At 36.0% G+C, this 25,032-nt stretch overlaps 1 protein-coding gene across 8 annotated transcripts in view; it reads right to left on the bottom strand.

The window, feature by feature from the left end:
- Positions 1–1,454: 1,454 nt before the first annotated feature.
- znf385c (zinc finger protein 385C) overlaps positions 1,455–25,032 on the bottom strand; it is a 113,436-nt gene continuing 89,858 nt past the window's right edge. For 5 of the 8 annotated variants that reach the window (XM_067373690.1, XM_067373737.1, XM_067373708.1 and 2 more), the window contains 6 exons: positions 21,496–21,730; positions 12,835–13,134; positions 11,493–11,680; positions 9,976–10,074; positions 9,363–9,473; positions 1,455–5,956 (listed from right to left, as the gene is read on the bottom strand). In XM_067373690.1, coding sequence (XP_067229791.1) covers positions 5,729–5,956; positions 9,363–9,473; positions 9,976–10,074; positions 11,493–11,680; positions 12,835–13,134; positions 21,496–21,730 — 1,161 coding nt within the window. In that variant the 3' untranslated portion in view covers positions 1,455–5,728. The remainder of the gene's footprint in view (positions 5,957–9,362; positions 9,474–9,975; positions 10,075–11,492; positions 11,681–12,834; positions 13,135–21,495; positions 21,731–25,032) is intronic. The other 3 variants (XM_067373699.1, XM_067373718.1, XM_067373728.1) reach the window with 3 other exon arrangements.

Here is a 25,032-nt window from a genome sequence, read left to right as displayed (position 1 = left end):
TATTTCTGATGAAGTCTGAGAGGTTTCTGTCTTTCCATAGAGAGCCAATGCAACTACCGCTCCAAGATCCAGAAAGATAGGAAAGACATCATTAAAGTACTCCAGTGGCTTAAACTCAGTTTTATGGAGTGACATGAGTGCTTTGTTTGTGAAAAAAGAACATAATTTACCACTTTATTTACAAAATATTATCCAAAGCGTGTTCACACAACAATGTCAGCTCTCGCGTGAACACAAAGCGCGTACGTCGTGATGCTCTTGTGAACACCTGAGCATGTGCGTTGAGTTGATGCACGAGTCTGAACACAACACACGTGCGTTATGATGCTCTCATGAACACGTGTTGCAGATCAATATTTTTTTAAGAGATAAATTATGTTTTTTTTTCATGTCACTTCATAAAATTGAGGTTAAACCAATGGAGTCGCATGGCGTACTTTAATGATTCCTACCTTTCTGGATCTTGGAGTGGTAGTTGCGTTGGATCTCTATGGAGGGACAGAAATCTCTCAGACTTCATCAAAAATATCTTAATTTGTGTTCTGAAGATGAACAAAGCTCTTAAGGGTGTGGAACGACATGAGGGTGAGTAATAAATTACAGAAATTTCATTTTTGGGTGAACTAACCCTTTTTCTTAAAAAAAAAAAAAAAAAAAAAAATATATATATATATATATATATATATATATAAATTGAAAATGAATAAAACTCTTTGAAACTGGACAAAATATATTGCAGGCAAAACTGTTTGACTTCAGTTTTAAATACAATGCATCTTTGCTAACTGTTTTCTTCCTCTCACTGTTCTGAACTTACAAATGTTAACTTTCATAAACGCTCCCTAAGTTTTTGTTCACCATACTGGCACGAATCCCTATGGAATTATATTTGTGCCATATGTTTTGAGCATAAGTTTTCATTAAATAAAGCAAATCTAATTCCATGAATGTACAGACACCCCATAAACCGAGCAAAAAGTACTTGTGAGATATGAACAATCTAAGATATTAACAATCTAAATATACTAGTAAATACTGGAATCATTACTATTGATAGCTTCAAAGTAGGTACTTTAAAATGTTTTATGAATGTAGAGGTTTAAATGACTTACTATAATATGTAAAACTTGTGAAAACAGAATTATTAGTGTATGTGCACTGGTCCTTGCAGTTCTCGTCATAAACACAAGGTGTCGCATTATTGTTAAAGTTGAGCTGAACGTTTGGAATGAGAAAGAGGGCTTTTGTGTGGTGTGTATCTTCATGGGTTACAGATTTTGCCTAGTGGGGCTGGTCTTAAACAGAACTGAGGAGTTTCGACACAGTGTCATTATAAAGCAAGACGTCATGACACGCTGTCATCCTCTCATCAATAACCAGGGGTCCCATAAGCCCTCAAAAGAACAGCCAGAGCACTAGGTGGAAGATCTAATCGATTTATTTCTCTCTCTCTCTCACACTCTCTGCTTTATTTCATTTTTTACGCATTCACACACACCCTATACAGAGAAATAGCAAATGAGTCAGAAAACCAAGACGTAAAATCCTATGAAAATACGTTTCCCATTGTGTCAGCTGACAGGTCAGATCAATGTTAGATCAGTCACAGACAGTAATGTATTGAGCACAAAGAACAAACAACATATATAATGTCTGTCAATATTTAAAATACGCAATACTGGCCATGTCCCTATTAAGCATTATTAAAATCTCTTCTTTGTTCATGCCTAAGAAACATCTAGTTGGATTGGACACAATTCACATATTTTTCAGTTCACACGCACACATGCACATTTTCACATGAGGCTCCATGATTTTTAAAAACACTGATGGGGGAAAGATTTTTTTTTGTTGTGCTTTTTGATTATGCGACAGTTTGTGTGTGCAGTCTATTGGATTATCCAAAAAAAAAAAAAATCTTAAATTTGGCATTAATGAGAATATATTTTGGCACAAGGCAGGCAAACTAGTGCAGGAAGTAAAAGGGAGTGTGATTCAAATAGTAAAATTAGCCCTGAACCAACATGGAAGAAATGGAAAATTCCATCCACTGTCTTGTCACTGCTGGCAACGGATGTTTCCATGACTGTCCTGTGATGAACAGATTCCACTTGTGTAAAATAAACAGAGGGAAATGTCAAATTAAGCTTTCCAATGTCCTGTAGATTGGCAATAGAAACACTAGCCACCCTCCATCATTAAGAGCGCTCACAACATTAAGAGAACGAGGTAAGAAACATACGCTAAAGATAGAGAGAGAGAAAGAAATGGAATCATCTTCTGTTTTCTTACAAAGGTTCCAGTTTCCGTCATTATTGCTTAAAGATTGAATTTCACTGAACTGAAAAAGCAACAAAAAAACAAAACAAAAACAACAAACAACCTTAAATATATTTTGGAACTGTTCCTTTTGGACAACATGTGAAACCATCAACCTATCGGAGACCATCACAGTCATAAGTATCATAACCAGCCATATCTGCTGTATGGACCTCACGAGGACAACACAACTAGGAATGGTGCAGTTACGTTTGTTACGTCTTCTTGTGCAAGAAGGTATCCACTGATGGACCGGTGTCATTTGTCATTCACTATATGTCTTTCAATGGACCTTATGGAGATCAGTTTGGCGTTCAGGAGTTATCAAAACACACACAAAGAGGAGAATTTGATCCAAGCAAAGTCCTTGTTCTAAAGTGTCCTCAGAAAGAAAACAAAAAAACAGAATTTGTCCATGTTGTGCCTCTTGTAGTGTCAATATGGCTGTTGTTAGTTAGCTCTGTTCAAGGCCCCAGGCTTCATCCCCGAAATGGCGAAACGTCCTCTGAAAAGCAAGAGCCCTGAGTGGGCTTGAGACTCACCCGTGACTCCAGGCTCTGAGGCCTTGTCTGGGTGTTCCAGTCTCAGCCCGTTTTTAAACAATATTCCTTTTATTCCATCGCCTTCTTTCTCTCGCGTGTGATTCAAAGCACTTCGATTTACAAATTTAACGTAAAAACTACATAATCTTATCTACTTCGCAATTAGATTATCTCCTTATTTCAGTATGCATGTCTCTGAAGAAATGGCGACAAAAAGTAGTAACTTCATCAAGTAAAGATCGTTCTTATTATCACATTACTTACAATAACCAGATAAAGAATCTACTTTAAACATCTCATAAAATTCTACATATTTACTCTAATTGTATATATTATAAATGTAATGATTCACTTTTAAAAGCTGTATTCATAAAATATTTACAAAAAGCTCTTTATGCTAGGGCATGTTTGAAAAAAAAACCAGACAGATGAAAAATGGCTCTGATCAAACTACATAGACTTAACAGCAACATCTAATTCTACAGGTCTGGAGTCAGATGATCAGTCTTAAAGGGTTAGTTCACCCAAAAAAGAAAATTCTGTCATTAATTACTCGTTCCACACCCGTAAGACCTTCGTTCATGGTTCGTGGTTCAAACTTAATGTTATGAAGTGACGAGAATACTTTTTTGTGCAAAAACAAAACAAAAATAACGACTTTTATTCAACAAATTTGTATCTCCCCTGTCAGACTCACACGCAGTTGACGCAGTGAACACAGTTCCGCGCTTCCGTCCGAATGCAGACTCATTATTGGCCGGCTCCTGCGTCAGCCTCACATGCATGCATCGTGCTGCTCACATGAACAGCCAATACTGGGCGTCCTAACGTAGACCCTGGAAGCGCTGCAACGAAAATAGTGTTCAAGTCTGACAGGGGACAAACGAATTTGTTGAATAAAGTCGTTATCTTTGCACAAAAAGTATTCTCATTGCTTCATAACATTAAAGGAGCTCTAAGTGATGTCACGCATTTTGAGGCCAAAACATTTTTTGTCACATACAGCAAACATCTCCTCACTATCCGCTAGCTGCCTGTCCCCTGATAACAATGTAAAAAAAAAACACGGTCTCTGTAGTCGCCACAAGCTCCAAAAACGGCAACAAAAACTACAAATCATAATAAACATGCTCCAGCCAATAACAGACAAGAATGATTTTAAATGCGCGTTCATGACTGTTTCAGAAAGCACGGAGGGGAGGAGGAGGAGGAGGAGGGAGGGTCTAGCTAGCCTCTGTTTTGTTTGACAACACTTCGAACGTCAACAGGAAGTTACTCCACCCAGGATCGCTTAGAGCACCTTTAAGGTTGAACCACTGTAGTCACATGGACTATTTTAACAACTTTTCTGGACCTTGAATGTGGTAATTTAGTTGCTTTCAATTGAGGCTAAAAAAAACCTCTTGGATTTCATCAATCTTAATTTGTGTTCCAAAGATGAACAAAGGTCTTACGGGTGTGAAACGACATGAGGGTGAGTAATAAATGAAGGGGAAAAACCCTTTAATCCACTTACAACCATCAGATGGCACTGATCTGGGATAAAGTGATGTGACTGTGCATTCTGAGAGGAACACTTGTATACTTGTAGAGGATGAATATATTTTAAACTAAATACATAGCTATTCAAGCGTAATCTTAAAATACTCCTGCACCCTCCCTTTAACAGTACTGATGAATATTCATTAACCGTCATTACGGTCATTATGTTTTTACAATGGCTTCTCTGTGCAACTAAATCAGAATCAGAAATGTTGTTCTGAATAAAATCTAAGGAGTAATGAATTCATGACAGGTTTTGGATCAAACACACACACACACACACAAGCAAATAACATGGTGAGGTTTTAGATCTTAATCTAGATGGGACACGGACAGATTTCTGACAGGCGTACTGACCTTTGTGAGGCCGTAATAAGGAAATACTGAGAGCAAAATATGCAGACATAAAAGGCCACATCAAACTGTGACTGAACTGTAATCATCTCATCTGAGATTGTGAGTGTGTGTGTGTGTGTGTGCATCTGCAATCTCAAATCACCTAATCTATGCATCAACACTGAGAAAATTATGACACTGATTGGGAGCGAGTGTGTGCTGCCTTGCTACCAAATTGTCACCTTCGTCTATTAGACTGGCACTCTGTGTTACTCGGTGATTACCCATGACAGAAAGCCTTAGCATCTGTAAACTGACAGACCAATGAGGTTTATATTTGTAACAAAAGTCGGTCAGATGAGGTTAATTGAAATGCGTGTGAATACACAGACCGACAGCAGCGTATCCACATGGAACGACATGAAAATAGACGAATGACAACTGAAAATACTAAAAAAAAAGCATCAAGTAAAGGGATGTTTGCATTTCCTCACTAAACAAACAGCTAGCGCAGTTATAGGTCTCTAAAATTGGCTTTCCTCTAATAAATTATAGAATAAAAACCTGATTAATATCTGTATAATGATAAATATCTCATAAAGCAAAGCTAAATATCCTTCTTATAGCTCTTTCACTTCCTTATCAGTCATGTCCTGTCAATCAAGCGTTCTTCTGCATAGTGCATGGTGTTAGCAATGAGGCCCCTCCCATATACCATATATGGTCTTGCTCTCTCTCTATCTCTCTCACACACTCTCTCTCCCTTTGCTGCATAGTTCAAGAGTGACGCTCTCAGAGTCACAGTCTTTGAGGAGGATAGGGAACACTATGTGTTTGTGTTTATATATACGCGTGTATACAGCGTGGAGAGAGCGGGAGCACGGACGAAGTTTGCACAGAGACCGTCAGTACTGAGATCGGATCGTAAGACTAAATCACGTGAATATGCGCCCTTGTTGAAAGAGCGTGCCTATTTCGTTTATGGGTGATCAATAAGGGGAAAATATGATGGGAGTGTGTGTGGCTCTCAGAGGTCCAGGCGCTGGCCTAAAGAGGGCGGGGCCGAGGATCGGCGTCTGAATGAAAGTAGTGCCCGGTGGGTGTCGCAGTGCAAGAGGATTGGCCGCGACTGTGCAGAGGGTGGGTGGAGTCATGTGAGTGGGCAGGAAGCTGGCGGTCAAATTTTTTGTCAATTGCTTCTGTAGAACCAGTTTAGTCTGAAAGAGAGAGAGAGAGAGAGGGGGGGGGGGGGGTGAATCATAATGCAAACAATTTATTATATCACAAAGTTTTTTTTTAAAGGTGCAGTGAATAATTTCTGTGCCAATAGCTCAGTGATTCTTAACCTTTTTGACTCGAAGGCCCCCCGTTGTCTAACACATTATTGAAAGATCCCCCCATATAGGCTAAATTGTATGAACGGTTTACTATTTTGTTCCCTCGATTTGCTAAATCATGCACACAATTTAGTAAACTTAGATTTAGCAAATCGAAGGAACAATATAGTAAATTGTGCGCATGATTTTTAAATCAAGGGAACAAAACAGTAAATCATGCACACAATTTAGTAAATCGAGGGAACGAAACAATAAATCGTGCGCACGATTTATAAATCAAGGGAACGAAACAGTAAATCGTGCGCATGATTTATAAATCAGGGGAACAAAACAGTAAATCATGCGCATGATTTATAAATCGAGGGAACGAAACAGTAAATCATGCGCACGATTTATAAATCAAGGGAACAAAACAGTAAATCATGCGCACGATTTATAAATCAAGGAAACGAAACAGTAAATTGTGCGTACGATTTATAAATCAAGAGAACGAAATAGTAAATCATGCGCACAATTTAGTAAATCGAGGGAACGAAACAGTAAATCGTGCGCATGATTTATAAATTAAGGGAACGAAACAGTAAATCGTGCGCATGATTTATAAATCAAGGGAACAAAACAGTAAATCATGCGCATGATTTATAAATCGAGTGAACAAAACAGTAAATCATGCGCACGATTTATAAATCAAGGGAACGAAACAGTAAATCGTGCGCATGATTTATAAATCAAGGGAACAAAACAGTAAATCATGCGCATGATTTATAAATCGAGTGAACAAAACAGTAAATCATGCGCACGATTTATAAATCAAGGGAACAAAACAGTAAATCATGCGCACGATTTATAAATCAAGGAAACGAAACAGTAAATTGTGCGCACGATTTATAAATCAAGGGAACGAAATAGTAAATCATGCGCACAATTTAGTAAATCGAGGGAACGAAACAGTAAATCGTGCGCATGATTTATAAATTAAGGGAACAAAACAGTAAATCATGCGCACGATTTATTAATCAAGGAAATGAAACAGTAAATTGTGCGTACGATTTATAAATCAAGGGAACGAAATAGTAAATCATGCGCACAATTTAGTAAATTGAGGGAACGAAACAGTAAATCGTGCGCATGATTTAAAAAACAAGGGAACAAAACAGTAAATCATGCGCATGATTTATAAATCGAGTGAACGAAACAGTAAATCGTGCGTACGATTTATAAATCAACGGAACGAAATAGTAAATCATGCGCACAATTTAGTAAATTGAGGGAACGAAACAGTAAATCGTGCGCATGATTTATAAATCAAGGGAACAAAACAGTAAATCATGTGCACGATTTATAAATCAAGGAAACGAAACAGTAAATTGTGCGTACGATTTATAAATTGAGGGAACAAAACAGTAAATCATGCGCATGATTTATAAATCAAGGGAACGAAATAGTAAATCATGCACACGATTTATAAATCAAGGGAACGAAATAGTAAATCATGCGCACAATTTAGTAAATTGAGGGAACGAAACAGTAAATTGTGCGCATGATTTATAAATCAAGGGAACAAAACAGTAAATCATGCGCACGATTTATAAATCGAGGGAACGAAATAGTAAATCATGCGCACGATTTATAAATCAAGGGAACAAAACAGTAAATCATGCGCACGATTTAAAAATCAAGGAAACGAAACAGTAAATTGTGCGTACGATTTATAAATCAAGGGAACGAAATAGTAAATCATGCGCACAATTTAGTAAATCGAGGGAACGAAACAGTAAATCGTGCGCATGATTTATAAATCAAGGGAACAAAACAGTAAATCATGTGCACGATTTATAAATCGAGGGAACGAAATAGTAAATCATGCGCACGATTTACATTTTTTTTCTGCATGTCATGTGGGGGGCTCTGTATCTCCTTAAAAAAACAAAAACAAAAACAAAAAAATGGTTATTAAGGGGGTGAGGAAGATAATATAAGTGCGTTAAATGATTTAAATGCACAACATGCATTTAGGCAAGGAACATGTTAGGCAACATCAGGCAAGGAACCACCTGAAGTGAAGTGCGATCTCTGATTTCTACACTGATAAAAATGTAAATGTAAATGCTACAAAAAAAAAAAAAAATTAATTTCTACATGAAAAAGTTAGTTCAGGCAAGAATTGAAAAAAAAAAGTAAATTCTAAATTAATACTCAATTCAAGCTTGTAGAAATTAAAGCTTAAATATCAAAAATTTAAAATTAAGTAAAACCTATTCAACTTTTCTGATACTGGTGTTCCCATCATGCACTGGGGCATGAATACATTAGATTTTTGCTGTTTTACAGCTGTATTTACACTGTTTTATCATTGCTTTTGTTGTTAGGTTTATTAACTTACAATTTTGTGACATTTGTAGTTCACTTTGTCCTCAAAATGACACATTCACACTCAAAAATGATCTATCGAATTTTACCATAAGTGTGTATTGTGTACCAGATATTGAAGTCTCTGTGTTTGGGTGAGTGCCGCATTACTTCTAATATGTAGAAATGGTGTCTACAATGTTATGTTATTTGAGTAAAAAGTTAATTTTTTTAAATTTACTTAACTTAGTTAAGTAGATTTTACTTAATTCTATATGAATGTTAAGTTCAATAGTAAGTAGATTTTACTTGATAATAACAGATAAATTTTACAGAGAGCAGTAGCAGTAAAATTTCTTAAAATGTGCAAATTGTTATGAGGATTTTATCAAGTAAATACTAAAATTATTTGTAGTGTATGTGTGGGAGTGTTGTATACGTGTTTTTTTTTTTTTGTGTGTGTGTGTGTGTGTGTGTGTGTGTGTGTGTGTGTGTGTGTGTGTGTGTGCTTCAATGTAAATATAGGTAAATAGAAAGGTGATTAAACTGACTGAAATGACCAGTGCATTAAATGGTTTTAATGAACAAATTCCAGGCAATCAGAATGTAGTATTCAGACAGACCATGATATAAATAATTTTGTGTGTTTTTAGCATTTTTATTTTTTTAAATCAATTAATTATTATTAATATTTCAAAATAATTTAAACACTTATGTCATCCTGTGACCCCCTTGTAAGTTTGAGAACTACTGCACAAGCTGCACCACACAGAATGACTGTTTTCAAACAAGTTTCAAATTAACATTTAGTCCCGACCCGAAGTCAAGCCATTGGTTGATCTAAAGTTGTCACTGTATGTGGCACATAAATTATGCACTACATTTTTAAGAGAGTCTAATCATGGACTGTTAGTCGGCTTTAAGATCTGTCACTCACCTGCGAGGACAGAGAGGAGAGATTGCATTGGCTGATAACCTTCTTCATAGCAGACACGGCGCCACTCGCATAACCGTTCCATCTGACACCCTGCTGCAAAAGATTGAGCTGCTATAACAGAGTGTGTGCGTGTGAGTAGCAGACATAAAAATCATTTTAATTACGCAAAATTATTCCTTGTATCAGGATGATACATGGCATCCTCCCTCAATTATTTCCTCCCCCTTCCCCTTCAACCTTTCCATTCAGTCATGCTGAGATGAGGCATGCCTTATTATCTTATCCTGTCAATCATCATCAGTCCAACTGCTTAAAATGAACCCTGGGTTTTAATTATGTATTTGTACATCAGTATATAAGACAATAATATTTGATTTTTTTTTACTTTCAACTGCTCTGTGCTGATTAGCTCAATACAACTATTATATTTACGCATTTGTTAGAGGCTTTTATCCAAATCAACTTGCACTGCATTCAAGATACACATGTTAACAATTCATGCATTTCCTGAGAATCAAACCCATGACTCTGATATTGCTTGCACCATGCTCTACTGTTTGAGCCACAGGAAGGCATGACTATGAGCATGTAGTGTGTGTTTGTGTGTGCTCACCGATGCTGCTGAGGTAGGCTGGCTCTTGGTGTGAGGGTTGAACTTGGGCTTTGGGGGCTTCCCAGCCAGTCTATCCTTATGCCTTCGGCTGTTCATGTGCTAAACAAATACAGAAACAAAGGCGTACTTTTAGTGGTGCATTTACAAGCCTGACAGATGTGTTTTCATAATAAACAAATAAGTGCAGCTTTTCCCTAAAAAAATCTTTAACTTTATAGTACCCTTCAACTCTTTCCGTCCCTTCTTTCTTATTCAACAGGCTTCATTTTGTTTACTTTACACTTCAGAGACGGCTTAAGGCAAGCATGAAATACCACTAAATGTCATGTTCCTTGGGCCTGAGAGGACAACCAACAAACACGCACACGCACACGTGCACACACACACACACACACACACACACACACACACACACACACACACACACACACACACACACACACACACACACACACACACACACACACACACACACACACACACACACACACACACACACACACACACACACACACAGGTTTTCCAATCATTATGAGGACATTACATATGTTAAATGATTTTTATACTGTGCAAAAAATTTATTTTTATGCCCTAACCTTAACCCTACCCCTAAACCTACCCATCACAGACAACATTCCGCATTTTTACATTTTCAAAAGACTTCATTTCATATTATTTATAAGCTGTTTTACTCATGGGGACCAAAAAAGGACATTTGGTCCTCACCATGTCCTCACTCACACCTCAATCATGAAACACAAGCAGAAAAAAGGTGTAAAATGTTTCAATTCAATGCAGCAATTTATGTAAGAATGGTTTATGAGATGTTCACTGTGGTTATGATTTATGAACAAAGTATATGCGTTTATAAATTCCATGCCAGAAGATTTTCTGATTAGATCCAATGTCAATATGATAAATTTGGTGAGTCATATTACCATAAAAAAACAAAACAAACAAAAAAAAAAAAAAACACAGACAAGGTGTCAACAATTTAATCTCCACCAGCACACAGACGCCCAATCAATATGCACTGGGAACACAGATCAGTTACAATGACTTTAAATTAAAGAGTTTTGGCCTGATTAGCATATTCCTGGTATACTGAAAATCCAACCCAGAAATCCAAATGAGGTAATGAGATGCGTATAACCTGCAGAGCAAGATACATCTTTAACTTAATGTTTTCATGTGTGAAACTATAGCACATGCTTTCCCCAACACAATTATACCAGGTAACAGACTTGGCTAAGGAGAGATGTGTTTCTTCTGAGAAACATTGAACCTGTCAATCAACCTGCCAATGACCACAGGATAAAATATGTGTCTGTTAATGGTGTAGATGATCGCCAGCTGTTCTGTCAATGGACTGGCAATTTCTAGAAGATAATTTCTGACTGAATAAAATAACCCTGATACTCAAAAACACAGCTAGTTTAGGCTAGGGAGCTGAATTGTCCTTATAACAGAGAACACATGAAATGTGAACATGCATCTATGTACATTTGTTTTGTTACCTGGCTAAGTTGAGTCTCAGAGTTAACATGGATCTCGCAAACTTCACAGTAGAAGCTCTTGCTGGCCACGCCCACACTTCCCTTACTGGCCAATCGCTTGCTTTTACATGAGGCACGGGATGACATTGCTTTCCCTCGTCGTCGGGGCAACACACTCTGTCCATCCATCATTAGTTTATGCTTGGTGCCTGTGACATGTGGAAAGGTGAAGGAATTCACATGATGACGGTTACTTATTTATGCACAAATACACTCAATTTATGGGGTGAATGTATGGAATTAAAAACAATTTTGGTAAATGTTTGAAACAAATGTGTTGAATAAGTATGGAATAATGGTCTACAGTTATATCTATGATTACAATATTGTTTAATAAAAATGTATTTTGAAAAAATTATTTACTATGGAGGTGATAAAAAATGCTGTATGATAAAAATGATGCGTCATTCTCATTCGTATATATTTGGTATATGGGGTTGATTTTTAGGGGTTTACAGACCAAAATAAGTAAATATACTAACATTCATTAAGACTTTTTTATATTTTTGATAGGGCTGTCAAATGATTAATTGTGATTAATCGCATACAAAATAAAAGTTTGAGTTTGCATAATATATGTGTGAGTAATGTGTGTAAATAATATGTATATATAAATACACACAAATCAATGTATATATTTAAGAGAAATATGTTATTTATGTACAAAAAAGTGTATTTATATATAATATAAATTATATAAAAATATAAATAAATACATATACTTGTAAATATTTCTCAAATATATACATTGATGTGTTTGTATTTATATATACATAATAATTACACACAGTACACCCACATATATTAGGCAAACTCAAACTTTTATTTTGTATGCGATTAATTGTGATTAATCATTTGACAGCCCTAGTTTTTGAAAGTCTCTTATACTCAACAAGACTGCATTTATTTGAATATGTTTTAATAAGTAATTTATTCCTGTTATGCAAAGCTGAATTTTCAGCATCATTACTCCGGTCTACAGTGTCACATGATCCTTCAGAAATCATTCTAATATGATCTGCTGCTCAAAAAACATTTCTAATTTTTATGAGTGTTGAAATACTTAATGTTTTTGTGGAAGCCATGAAACATATTTTTCATGATTATTTAATTAATATAAACTTCAAAAGAACCGCGTAGAAATCTTCTGTAACTTTATAAACGTCTTTACTGTCACTTTTGATCAATTTAATGCATCCTTGCTGAAAAAAAAAGTATTAATTTCTTTAAAAAAATCTTACTGACTGCAGTAGTGGAAACAGTAGTGAAAACAAAAAAATGAAATAAAATAAAAGGTATGCACCACTATTATGAGCTTCCATCTGAATGGTGGAGTTGACGGTGACTTTGCAGATAGGGCAATGCAGATGTTGTTTGGCCTTTTTGGGGTCTTTCTCTGCCGGTGTGTCCCCCGTAGGGCTATCCTGTTGAGCGCCTGTCTCACTGGTGGCACCAGCAGGATCCAGTTGACCGTCTGGGTGCTGGGAGTGAGGGGAGGAGACTGACATGTCTGCAGACGACACCTCCGATATCGGTGTCAGGACCACTGAACTAGACTGAGCATCATCCACCCTGACGACAGGCTCTGAGTCACAGACTGCAGCTAGAAAGAGAGAGAGAGAGAGAGAATGTCAGACTGCTGTGCCCCTTCACATATAATAATACAAATCTGCAGGAGCGTTTCTGGATATTTGAGTTTTATTCTTTCTTACTTTTCTTTTTTTTTTTTTTAAAGATACATTTGACCCACATACTACATAACAATTCTGTTATACTTTATTTACCCTCATTGTTCCAAACCTGTGAGACTTACTTTAATTTGTGGAACAGAAAACGTCTTTTCAATATAATGAAAGTAACTGAGGACTGGGGCTGTCAGGCTACAAAATGACAAAAAAGAACCATAAAATTATAAAAAAAAATAAAATAAATAATAATAATAATAAAAAAAACATTATAAAGGTGGTCCAAACATGCATTGCATTATTATATGTGACCTTGGACCACAAAACCAGTCATAATTCACACGGGTATATTTGTAGCAATAGCCAACAATAGTATGGGTCAAAATTATCGATTTTTCTTTTATGCCAAAAATCATTAGGATATTAAGTAAATATGATGTTTCATGAAGATATTTTGTAAATTTCCTACCTTAAATATACTAAATGTTATATATATAAATATTTTTGTGAGTGGATATGCATTGCTAAGGACTTAATTTGGACAACTTTAAAGGTGATTTTCTCAATATTTTGATTTTTTTGCACTCTCAGATTCCAGATTTTCAAATATCTCGGCCAAATATTGTCCTATCCTAACAATACATCAATGGACAGCTTATTTGTTCAGCTTCCAGATGATGTATAAATCTCAGTTTCACCCTTATGACTGGTTTTGTGGTCCAGGGTCACATTTTATATTATACTGCATTATACTGTATTCGTCATACTACAGCTCAAGAAAGAATTATTCTGAATTATTCATTTTCATAAATGAATAATTCAGACCGATTTTGTGAACTACAGCAAGCATTTTATTAAAAAGATTCAACTCAAAAAAATAATTCCTCCACAATTGGGACACTGTTACAGTACTTCAATACATCATTTTATTATTAATACATCAATACTATTATTTTCAAGGGCAAATTAATTCAAATTTTGTCATGGTTTTAGATGACTTGGAAATAGTGTACATCATATGGACCAGTTCTGTGGTACTTTTTTCATTTCACCTTCATTATATTGAAAACATAACCAGATGAATGATTTTTTTGTGTGAACTATCCCTTTAAGAGTTTTAAAAAGCCTCTACAACCAAGTAACTACTATAATGAGATGACTGTGAATACTGAAACGCTAGCACTCTAGATATTTTAAAACACCATGGTTTGAAATGTGTAACAAACAGGCAGACACAAAGAAAGCTTCACAACAGTCCATTTGGGAGACATCTGTAAACTAGATGTTTTGTGTAGGCTATGTGTGTTATTTTACTTATTAGCTGAAAATCTATCTAACAATCAGTAAGTGCAGGCAGTAAGCCAGCAGCAGAGCACCACTATTCAGCATAAAAATATCCTTTCTGCCCAAACATCTGAATGTCTGCTGGCTGTAATTTAGCTGTGGGCTACTATCCAAATTGGCAGAAATGTGCAGCGCACAGGAACACAAACATAAATACAGACACTTTCAGACAGACTGTTTTCGGCCATGCAACATTACTGAGGCTGAGCTTTTATAGACCGGTCATGTGTTGAACTTCAGAGTCATTTATTTAAGTCTGCCTTTGAAACTCTAGTGCCATGTCCTTCTATTTGATCTGTTCTGTTGAAAAAGAAGATAAGGGCCACAGCAGCCTGGGCAGTGAGAAATCAAATGAGGTGCTCTCTCAGTTTCACTGAGCACACAGAACCATTTTTTCACCTCTCTATTGACTTTTCAATAATACCACTGCTTCGGTACTGGAACCGGATTTTGTGATCATCTAAACAAACATAATAAAACTGTTTAAAAGAAATAATGGTAGCACTTTATTTTACAGTCCTCTTCCCTATGTACATACTGCACATACATAACCTCTACCCATGTTGTTACCTTATATTAACTAGTACTCTCTCTTAGGTATACTGTAAGTATATGTACACTGCCGGGATCACTGTTTGGGATCCGTAAGATTTTTAATGTTTTTTATATATATATATATATATATATATATATTACACTACTACTGTGAAATATTATTACAATTTAAAATAACTGTTTTCTATTTGAATATATATTAAAATGTAATTCATTCCTGTGATGTCAAAGCTGTATTTTCAGCATCATTACTACAGTCTTCAGTGTCACATGATCCTTCTGAAATCAATCTACTATGATGATTTGATGCTCAAGAAACATTTAATTAATGTTGAAAAGTTGTTTAATTTTTTTTCAGGATTCTTTGATGAATAGAAATGGAAAGCTTTTTTAACATTATACACCACTGTTCAAAAGTTTGGGGTCAGTAAGAATTTATAATTTTTATTTTTGGAAAGAAATTAATGAAATTAATACATTTATTCAGCAAGAATACATTAAATTGATCAAAAGTGACAGTAAAGACATCTATAATGTTGCAAAAGCTTTATATTTCAGATAAATGCTGTTCCTTTGAACTTTCTATTCATCAAAGATTCCTGAAAAAAAAATTGCACACAAGTGTTTTCAACATTGATAAGCTATTTTAAATTGTAGTAATATTTCACAATATTATTATTATTTTATTTTTGTATTTTTAATCAAATAAATGCGGCCTTGGTGAGCATAAGAGACTTCTTTTTACCGATCCCAAACTTTGAACGGCAATGTAAGTGCATGTACTGTAAAATAAAGTGCAACTAAAATTAAAAACCTATGGATGGCTCAAATTTGACACATATTTGAATAACCATTGATGGCTATTCACCTTTGGCCTTCCAGGGTGTTATGCAGCTTTAGATATTGTTTCTAAGAATCACAAATCACAATTCATATTTGCTAAAATGTTGCCTGTGACAGCTGTCTTACTCTATTCACCTTATTCCTACACCCCATGATGCTTTGCGCAAATTATCGGTGTAGCTTCCATTAAGCTGTACACAATCTGTGAAAGGCTCGCTCTGGGTACAATGAAATGACATTATTCCACTCACCCTTCATCCATTGATCATTAAAAGGACATTTAGAAGTGTAAAAGCATCAACAACGTACTTTCAACAGATCATGAATAACCCCAAAAGCGCAATTCTTTCCACAGCTATATTATGGATGGGTTAAATATCACTGTAGTAATATATATCTGTAGTATGTAACATACATTGCCTTAATCAAAAATGTTCATTGACTTCAGCATTGCGTGATACTATTTCAAAGTGCTTTCCGCCATTTTGGCAGATAATAATTTGTATATACCTGAGAAAACAAACCTGCAAAGAAACCTTGAGAAGAAAAACGAGAGATTCTTCATGCATTCCAGTGAATTATTAATGGGATATATCTTAAATTAAAGTGGGAGAACAGGCTGCAAATGTGCAGTATATGTTGTCCTTTTTCATACTTTAACAGCAGCTTGCAAAGGGAAAAAAAAAAAGAAAATAATCATGAGGAAATGAATGCTGTGACTGTAAAGCACTCTTGCCATAGATTTTCGTTATAACACGTCACGTTAAAATACTAAGCGTTACGTTATTCTCCTGATGTCTGAAAATAAAACATCAAGGAAAATTGACACACTGATGGATAAGCTTTATTTGTAGGGCAAACTTATGATTTGAAACGATTTGTTTCAGTCTTTTTGAATGGAAGTTCCACAAACCGGAAGTGCAACCCATAACTCGAAACGCACTAGGCTTGTCAAGAACAAGGAGGATAGATACTCAATTTAAAAAAATGCTTTGCTTTGAATAAAAGCTTCCTTCAAATGTAGAAATGTAAATAGCTAATTAGAGGCCAGCATGGACTGTATATGACATGCTTTCATCCTCAAATGAACAAGGTAAAAGAAAATATGACCAGGACTACATTAAACACAGGCTGAAAGGATAAATAACACAGTTTGTGCTGACCACAATGTGTTTTCTGATGTTAATTATTAGCTATTGATCGCATATGCCATCGAAATTCAAGATACATTTAAAAACCAAACACTTAGCCTGTTGAATTTTTCAAAAGTTGTTTATGGTAATAAAATATGAATATATAAGTTTGATTTTATTTAGGTTTAAACATTTTTTATATACGAAAACCTGATGTCCAATGTAAAATCTGGGTCCTGAAGCAAAACCAGTCAAGAACCACAGAACAAAATGGTGATAGTAACACATTATCAATGTCTTTAGCATATGCACTATAATCATTCCAGATGCTAGTAAAGTCTGTGCAACAGCCTTGTCATAAAACCAACACCTCCCCTAGCCGGACTGCCTCCACATGACATGTACAGTAATAGGTGTTTGTGAATTTATGACCCATCAGAGAGTGCAGCACTGACCTTTACAATCACTGTAGGAGTCCTAATGCCTTAGTTTTGCTGAGTAATTTAACACAGGATTTAAACACGTGAAAACAGGTATGTGTGAGAAGTGGCCCATGAGGCTGTTTCTTCTCACACTCACACTGTTGCTTTTCTGATATGTGCACAGATCTGTTGAATTCCCCCTTCTGGGGAATCAGATAGACTGATCCTTCTATGCCTCATTGAGATTTAGATTATACCAATTGCCCTAAAAGGGGGTTCCTGAGGGGGTAAAGAGGAAGAGTGTGAGGAAAACAGAGCAGGAAATGGAAGGTTGTGTGTGAGCACGCGTGTGTGGGAGGTTTGCCTTCACACCTGAAAAATGTGCGAAAGTTAATGAAATGGAGAGAATTGCCTTGGGTAACACTCTGTGCCCATCTCCCTGTGGAGAGTGTGTGTGTGTGTGTGTGTGTGTCTTGCAGTAGGGCTCGTACAACTGATCTTCAAAGACTAATGTGATCTGAGTCACTCTTTTTAAATCTTTTCCATTTTGGACAGCTCAATCTTTGCAAAGATATGTGCAACATGAAACAGACGGGGACGGATGTGAAAGAATGGAGTGATGGATAGCGAAGAGAACAGGATAGAGCATGATGACTATATTTAACTCTGTCTTTGTAAAAAAAAAAAAAAAAAACCCAAACAAACAAAAATTAATTCAGCAAATGTAAAATACTGCGCTTGTTGATACTACATCAGCAAGCTGCTGATGAAAACGATCTGAGAGATCTGACAGCGAGAGCATTCAAAGTGTTTCAATAGCGGCTATAAAATGGACCCCTTCTTCTAGATATTTCCAGAACCCCCCTCCCATCCTCCCTTTCCATTTCCAGCATCTCATGGCTGTTAATAATGGCTGACATGCTTGTAGAGTTGTGATTGGCCCCTGCAGCTGCGAGCTTAATGATGGAACACTGCTAATTTCATCAGGCAATCAGCTCAATTTGTGTGTGTCTGTGTGTGTGTGTGCGTTAGCATAAGAGCGTTTCAAAATCCATTGAGTGATTAGCTCTCCTGTGTGTGAATGTGTGTGAGATGACACTGGGTTTGAGAGCGTGCTATCTGTTAAATGAGAGCGTTAACCCATCAGTGAGCAAAATACCACATTGTAACTGACTGATGTACATATGCTGATGTAGGGATGGGTCATAATGGCTAGTCAGTAAGTGACATTAACTAGTTTATCTACATTTTTATTTTATCAGTCTCTTTATTAGAATATAAACAGAAAATACTGTAAATTTGTATGCAGTATTAAAAAGCAGAAAAAAACAGCTTTTATAGGCTAAAGGGGCAAGTATTTTGTGACCTCCAATTACACTTGAGCAATAGCAGGAACCGGCTCTCTTGAACCTAAATTGAACGGAAAAGGACTGGAAGGCCAAGAAAAATTTCAAAATCTGATGAGATTTCTTTTTTGGAGAAACTGGATGCAGTTTAGGAGGTCAAACTACATACTGATTTTTGCTAAAAAGAAACAATTTTGTTAACTTTTTTTTTTTACATTTTGTATACATATTTTCTGTATTTTCAGTTTGTATCGTAATGAAGACTAAAAAATATGGATGGTCATTAAAACATTGCTAAAACAAAAATCTTGTGGTGGCCTAAGATGTTTGCACAGTACTGTAAAATATATATATATATATATATATAGTAAAATATTTCTTTAATTTGTATTTCTTTTTAATTTAATTTGTCTTTTTACACACACACACACGTATCAAATGTATACATAAATCACGTTAAATATATACAACAACAAAAACAAATATATAAATATACAAAATAAAAAATAGATACACCTCAGGTTGTATCATATTTGAATGAAACATGCATAAAATAATGTGTAAGTTGCTTATATCCAGAAAACATTCATTCTGAAACATTATTAATTTTTATTACCATTATTACACCGTACATTATTATTACACTTACTTTAACTATCAAAATCAGCAAAGATTTCCTAGCAAAAACAAAAAAACATGTTTTGGAAATAATATTTGAAATAATATTGAATAATACTGAAAGTCCTTCTACTTTCTGAAAAGCATAGATAATCCACCAGGGGGCAGAAGACATATAGTAGATTTTATACAAAAGGAAAAAAAGTACTGTATTGATGTAGAAGACTTATGGCAATAATACATATGGCATTTTAGGGTTAACTAGCTTGCTAATACGGTCCCTCCACATGCAGTTTACAGTTAACTTGTCACAAAGTGTCACGGTAATAGTTTTACACAAATCCTTACAGTTTTGCAACACAATAATGTGCCTTTGGTCAATAAAAGACCCTTAAAAAAGGCTCAGATTGAGGACAGGTGAACCCGAATATCTTTCTTTTAAGACAGATTAGCTGTTCGGGCAACACATCAGCGTGTAAATTTTGGAAATACAGTAGTTATTTCTGCACATTGCTAGCATGAAGGGTGTGTTGGCATGTGCATAGAGCTAATCCAAACACAAAGGCTCTGAGACAAAAATGCAATGGCTAATCTTCTCATTCTCCATCTCTGTAGCTCTTTTAAACTCTCTCTCGCTCTTTCTGTTCTCTCTTATCTAATCTCCCTTTTTCTTCCTTTCTGATTGTACGCAGCCTCTCACCGTTGTCGCCATGAATGGGGCCGAATATTAAAATGTGATTTGATGAGCTTGGTGTTCTTGCTCTCGATCTTTTCGCCCTCCACTTTCATTTGCTTTCTCTATCTCTTTTGCTTGCTTTTTCCACACTCAAGGTCTTGTTGCAGAAGGATGTGGAGTTTCTAACTCTCTCCTCTCTATTTTTTTCTTTATCGTATCCCTTGGGCCTATATTCGGTTTGCTTTTCTAATCATATTCTATAGAGTTTGGGCAGAGGAGAAGAAGAAAGAGTTTTAAAGGGATGAAAAGGTAAAGATTATTGGAGAGGGACAGCTCAAAGCTCTTTGTCGGCTTGTTGTTCTGATCTCTGTCACAGTACTTCCCCATGACAAGAGGAAAGTCAGGTCCTTCACTGAGAAATGAAATCCCCTCAATCCAGATCATGAAGAGCAGGACTGAAGGATATTCACAGCAGTGAAGGAACTACAGGCAAGCTAAATTCATGATTTTTCTAAAATGCATATTAAAATAAAATGACAAAAGTCCAAATTTCTTTACTTTCTTTACTCAAGTCTCACAATAACACTCATTATAAATCTGGCCCAGATTTTCACTCTCTGTATTTTATTTTGACCTTTCTAGTATGTCTTTTAATCAGTAGCTTAATATATAATATTATATAAAATATGCAATATATTCCATTTAATATACAACTGTTTTCAACATTGGTAATAATCAGAAATTTTTCTTGAGCATCAAATCATCATATTAGAATGATTTCTGGAGGATCATGTGACACTGAAGGATCATGTGACACTGGAGTAATGGTGCTGAAAATTCAGCTTTACCATCACAGGAATAAATTATACTTTAAAATATATTACAAAACAAAACATTTGTCATTTGTTGCTGTTTTTATTGGTCAAATAAATGCAGCCTGTGTGAGAATAAGAGACTTCTTTTCAAAAACAAACAAACAAAAAAGTTACGATTTATATATATATATATATATATATATATATATATATATATATATATATATATATATATATATATATATATATATATATATATATATATATATATATATATATATATATATATATATTAAAAGTTTTTTATTCAGACACATGCAGCCTATGACAATCATCCCAAGTATATTGGGATATATATTTCCAATATTCTCTGATTTACACACTCTGGAAGATATCAAATCACTGAAGTTAAATGGGTTGCAAATGCATTTTATGCTTTGTGTAACACATTTTATTCACACATCAGGAAATGTTTTCATGCAGTAACGAATATGCTTACATGGCTAATTGTCTGTGAGTTCACTTACTTCCCTCCATGGTGGTGTCATCCAGCAGAGCAGGAAGTGGATCCGGAGCGCTCATTTTTACTCTGCTGCTTTCTCTCTCCCTGTCCCTCTCTCTGTCCTTCTCTCTGTCTCTGTCTCTGTCTCGGTTGTGATGCGCGTTGTCGAGTTGTCGTCTCTGCTGTTTGTTCTTCTGAGCCTCTAATGCCTTCAGCTTACGAGCATGTTTATGGCCTTTATAATGAGCCTCAGCCTGATTCTAGAGAAAGACAGACAGAGAGAGAGAGAGAGAGAGTAAAAGGACTGCAAAACCTTTATGGAGCTTCTCACATTTACAGCATACATAGTTAGTCAGAGTTTAGCATGATCTTGTTTCATGTGCCTGCATTTGAATTTCTTTACAACACTAAAATTTAATTATATGTAAAACAAACTTAAGCAACTAAGCATACAAACTTAAAAACATCCCAGAAAACACAAAGAGAAGTCCAGAGCAATTTTTTTTTAATTTAATTTTATTTTATTTTTTTTTATTATTTTTTATTCATTTATTTTTTTTATGGAAAAGTGCAGTATTTATTATAAATCATTTATCTGTGCGTGTAATATATATATATATATATATTTAAATTCATGTGCTCCCATAATGTTTAATCAAAATAACTTCCCCTCCATCTTGCAATGACATCACTTCTCTTCTGGCACAAGGGCAGGACAACCTGTCACTCATATGAGATCAAAGCAAAAGCAAACCACAACCATCCAATCAATTCCTGATGGACAAAATCAAGTTCCGCTCCACATTTTTTCTTTTTCAAGAAGCCGTTCCACTTGGATATACACTGATGAGCTAAAACATTATGACCAGTCAGAGGTAAATCGAATATCACTGATCATCTCCTAACAAGGCCACATATTAAGGTCTGGGAGGATTAGATGGTAAGCAAATAATCGGTTCTCATAATCAACGTGTTCAGTGCAGGAGAAATGGGCAGGAATACAAATCTGAGCGACTTTGACAAGAGCCAAATTGTTATGACAAGGTGACTGGCAAGGGTTGTGTGTTGCTCCCGGTCAACACTGGTGAGAATTTACCAACAGTGGCCCGAGGAGGGACAAACCAGCAACAGGTTGTTGGGTGCCCAAGGCTCATCGACACACAAGGGCAATGAAGGCTATTCCGTCTGGTCCAAGCCAACAGAACCGTAGCCGCAGACCAATCGGAGTGCCATGATGACCCCAACTGGACCTTTGAGCAGTGGAAGAACATTGCTGGGTCTGATGAGTCACGTTTTCCTTTACATCACATGAAGAACTTTTTTATGTGTGCGCTGTTTACCTGGGGAAAATATGCACCAGGATGCACTGTGGGATGATGACACGCCAGTGGAGGAAGTGTGATGCTCTGGGCAATGTTCTGCTTGGAAACCCTGAGTCCAGCCATTCATCTGGACATCAATTTGACACGTGCCAACTACCTAAACATTGTTGCAGACCAGCTACACCCCTTCATGACAATGGTGGAAGTAGCTTCTTCCAGCAGCAATGCACTCTGCCACACTGCACATATTGTTCAGGAATGGTTTGAGGAACATGATGAAGAGTTCAGGGTTTTGCCATGGCCTCCAAATTCCCCAGATCTCAATCCAACCGAGCATCTGTGGGATGTGCTGAACCTTCAAGTCCCACCCTGCAACCTACTTGAAAGATCTGCTGCTAATGTCTTTAATGCCGGATACCACAAGACAACTTCAGGGCTCTTGTAGAATCCATGCCTCAACGGGTCGGCGCTGTTTTGGCAGCATGCACAGGACCAAAAGCATATTTTTTGATCAATATATTATTTTCATACTTCAATTTGTGTTATTTCTGTCATTATTATGTTCAATTTTGTTTTGTTTATGGACTTTTAGTTTGTAATTCTTCAGTTCCTGTGTTCCTTTATTTGATTTTCCCACCACTAATCTGTTACCACTAATCTGGACACTAACTATCATCACAGCTGTTTGTCATTTAGCTCATCACCAATGTGTATTTAAGTTCCTGCTGTTCACTTAGTCTTTGTCTGGTCACGTTTACATTATGGTGTGTTTCTCGGCCTTTGTTGGATTACGTTGCCTGTTTGGATTAAATTTGTATTGGATTTTTATCCATCTACCTCTTCATCAGTTTGTTTGCTATGCACACTCCCGAAAGTGTGACCAGACCACCCAAAAATGGACGATAGGGTAAGAATGATCATTCTGGCTCAAGAGAGCCATGATTTTTTTCTTTTACAAGGGAGTTTGCTGTCTAGCTGTAACCATCTCTCTTGACGACTGAGGAAAAGGGGATACTTGCAAGATTGATAATATTAGGAAGAAAATAACCATATAACCGTCTATTACAGTATTGCGTCAGACAGTGCATTGTAGTATCCCTGAGGAAAAATTCAATTCATTCTCTGCTTTAGGATAGGAAGAATTGTCTAAACTTGTTAAATCATCAAAATCAACATGTATGTTAGACCCTATAACGACTAAGCTATTGAAAGAGATGCTTCCAGAGGTCATAGATCCTCTTCTTAATATCGTCAATTCATCTTTATCACTAGGATATGTAACGAAAACCTTTAAGATGGCTAATATTAAACTTCTTATTAAAAAAAACACCTATTGATCCTAGAGAATTAGTCAATTAAAGGCCGATCTCGAATCTACCTTTTCTGTCAAAATACTAGGAAAGGCAGTATAATCACAACTACGTTCCTTCTTGGAAAGAAATGGTATCTGTAAGGATTTCCAGTCAGGATTTAGACCGTACCATAGTACTGAGACTGCTCTCATTAACACTCTGAGGTCTAAAAAGATTGTGGTTGTATCTCTCTATTAGTGTTACTGGATCTTAGTGCTGCATTTGACACTATCGACCACAACATTCTTTTGAATATATTATTTTGAATAGACTTGAAAATTATGTCGGCATTAGTGGAATTGCATTGTCATGGTTCAAATCATACTTATCTGACCGTTATCAGTTTGTAGTAGTAAACGAAGAGATGTCATACTGATCACAAGTTAAAGTTGCTTTTCACTCTGTACATGCTACCGTTGGGAGATATCATTAGGAAGCATGGCATTAGTTTTCATTGTTACACTGATGATACTCAGCTCTATATTTCTTCACGCCCTGACGAAACGTACCAATTCACAAAATTAACGGAATGTATAGCCGATATAAAAAACTGGATGACCAGTAAATTCCTACTACTAAATTCAGAAAAAACAGAGATTCAAATTTTTGGACCAAAAACTTCTTCACGCAATAATGTAGAATATTGTCTAACACTTGATGGCTGCTCCGTTAAGTCTTCGTCATCAGCTAGGAACCTGGGTGTGCTCTTTGATACCAATCTTTCATTTGAAAGCCATGTTTCTAGCATCTGTAAAACTGCATTCTTCCATCTTAAATATATCTAAACTACGACATGCTCTCAATGACAAATGCAGAACAGTTAGTTCAAGCGTTCATGACCTCAAGGCTAGATTACTGTAATGCTCTACTGGGTGGTTGTTCCTCCCG

The sequence above is a fragment of the Chanodichthys erythropterus genome, chromosome 3 (genome assembly GCF_024489055.1).
Source record: "Chanodichthys erythropterus isolate Z2021 chromosome 3, ASM2448905v1, whole genome shotgun sequence".
Taxonomy (NCBI): domain Eukaryota; kingdom Metazoa; phylum Chordata; class Actinopteri; order Cypriniformes; family Xenocyprididae; genus Chanodichthys; species Chanodichthys erythropterus.
Note: the sequence above shows the minus strand (reverse complement) of the source record. Positions and strands in the feature narration are given on the sequence as shown.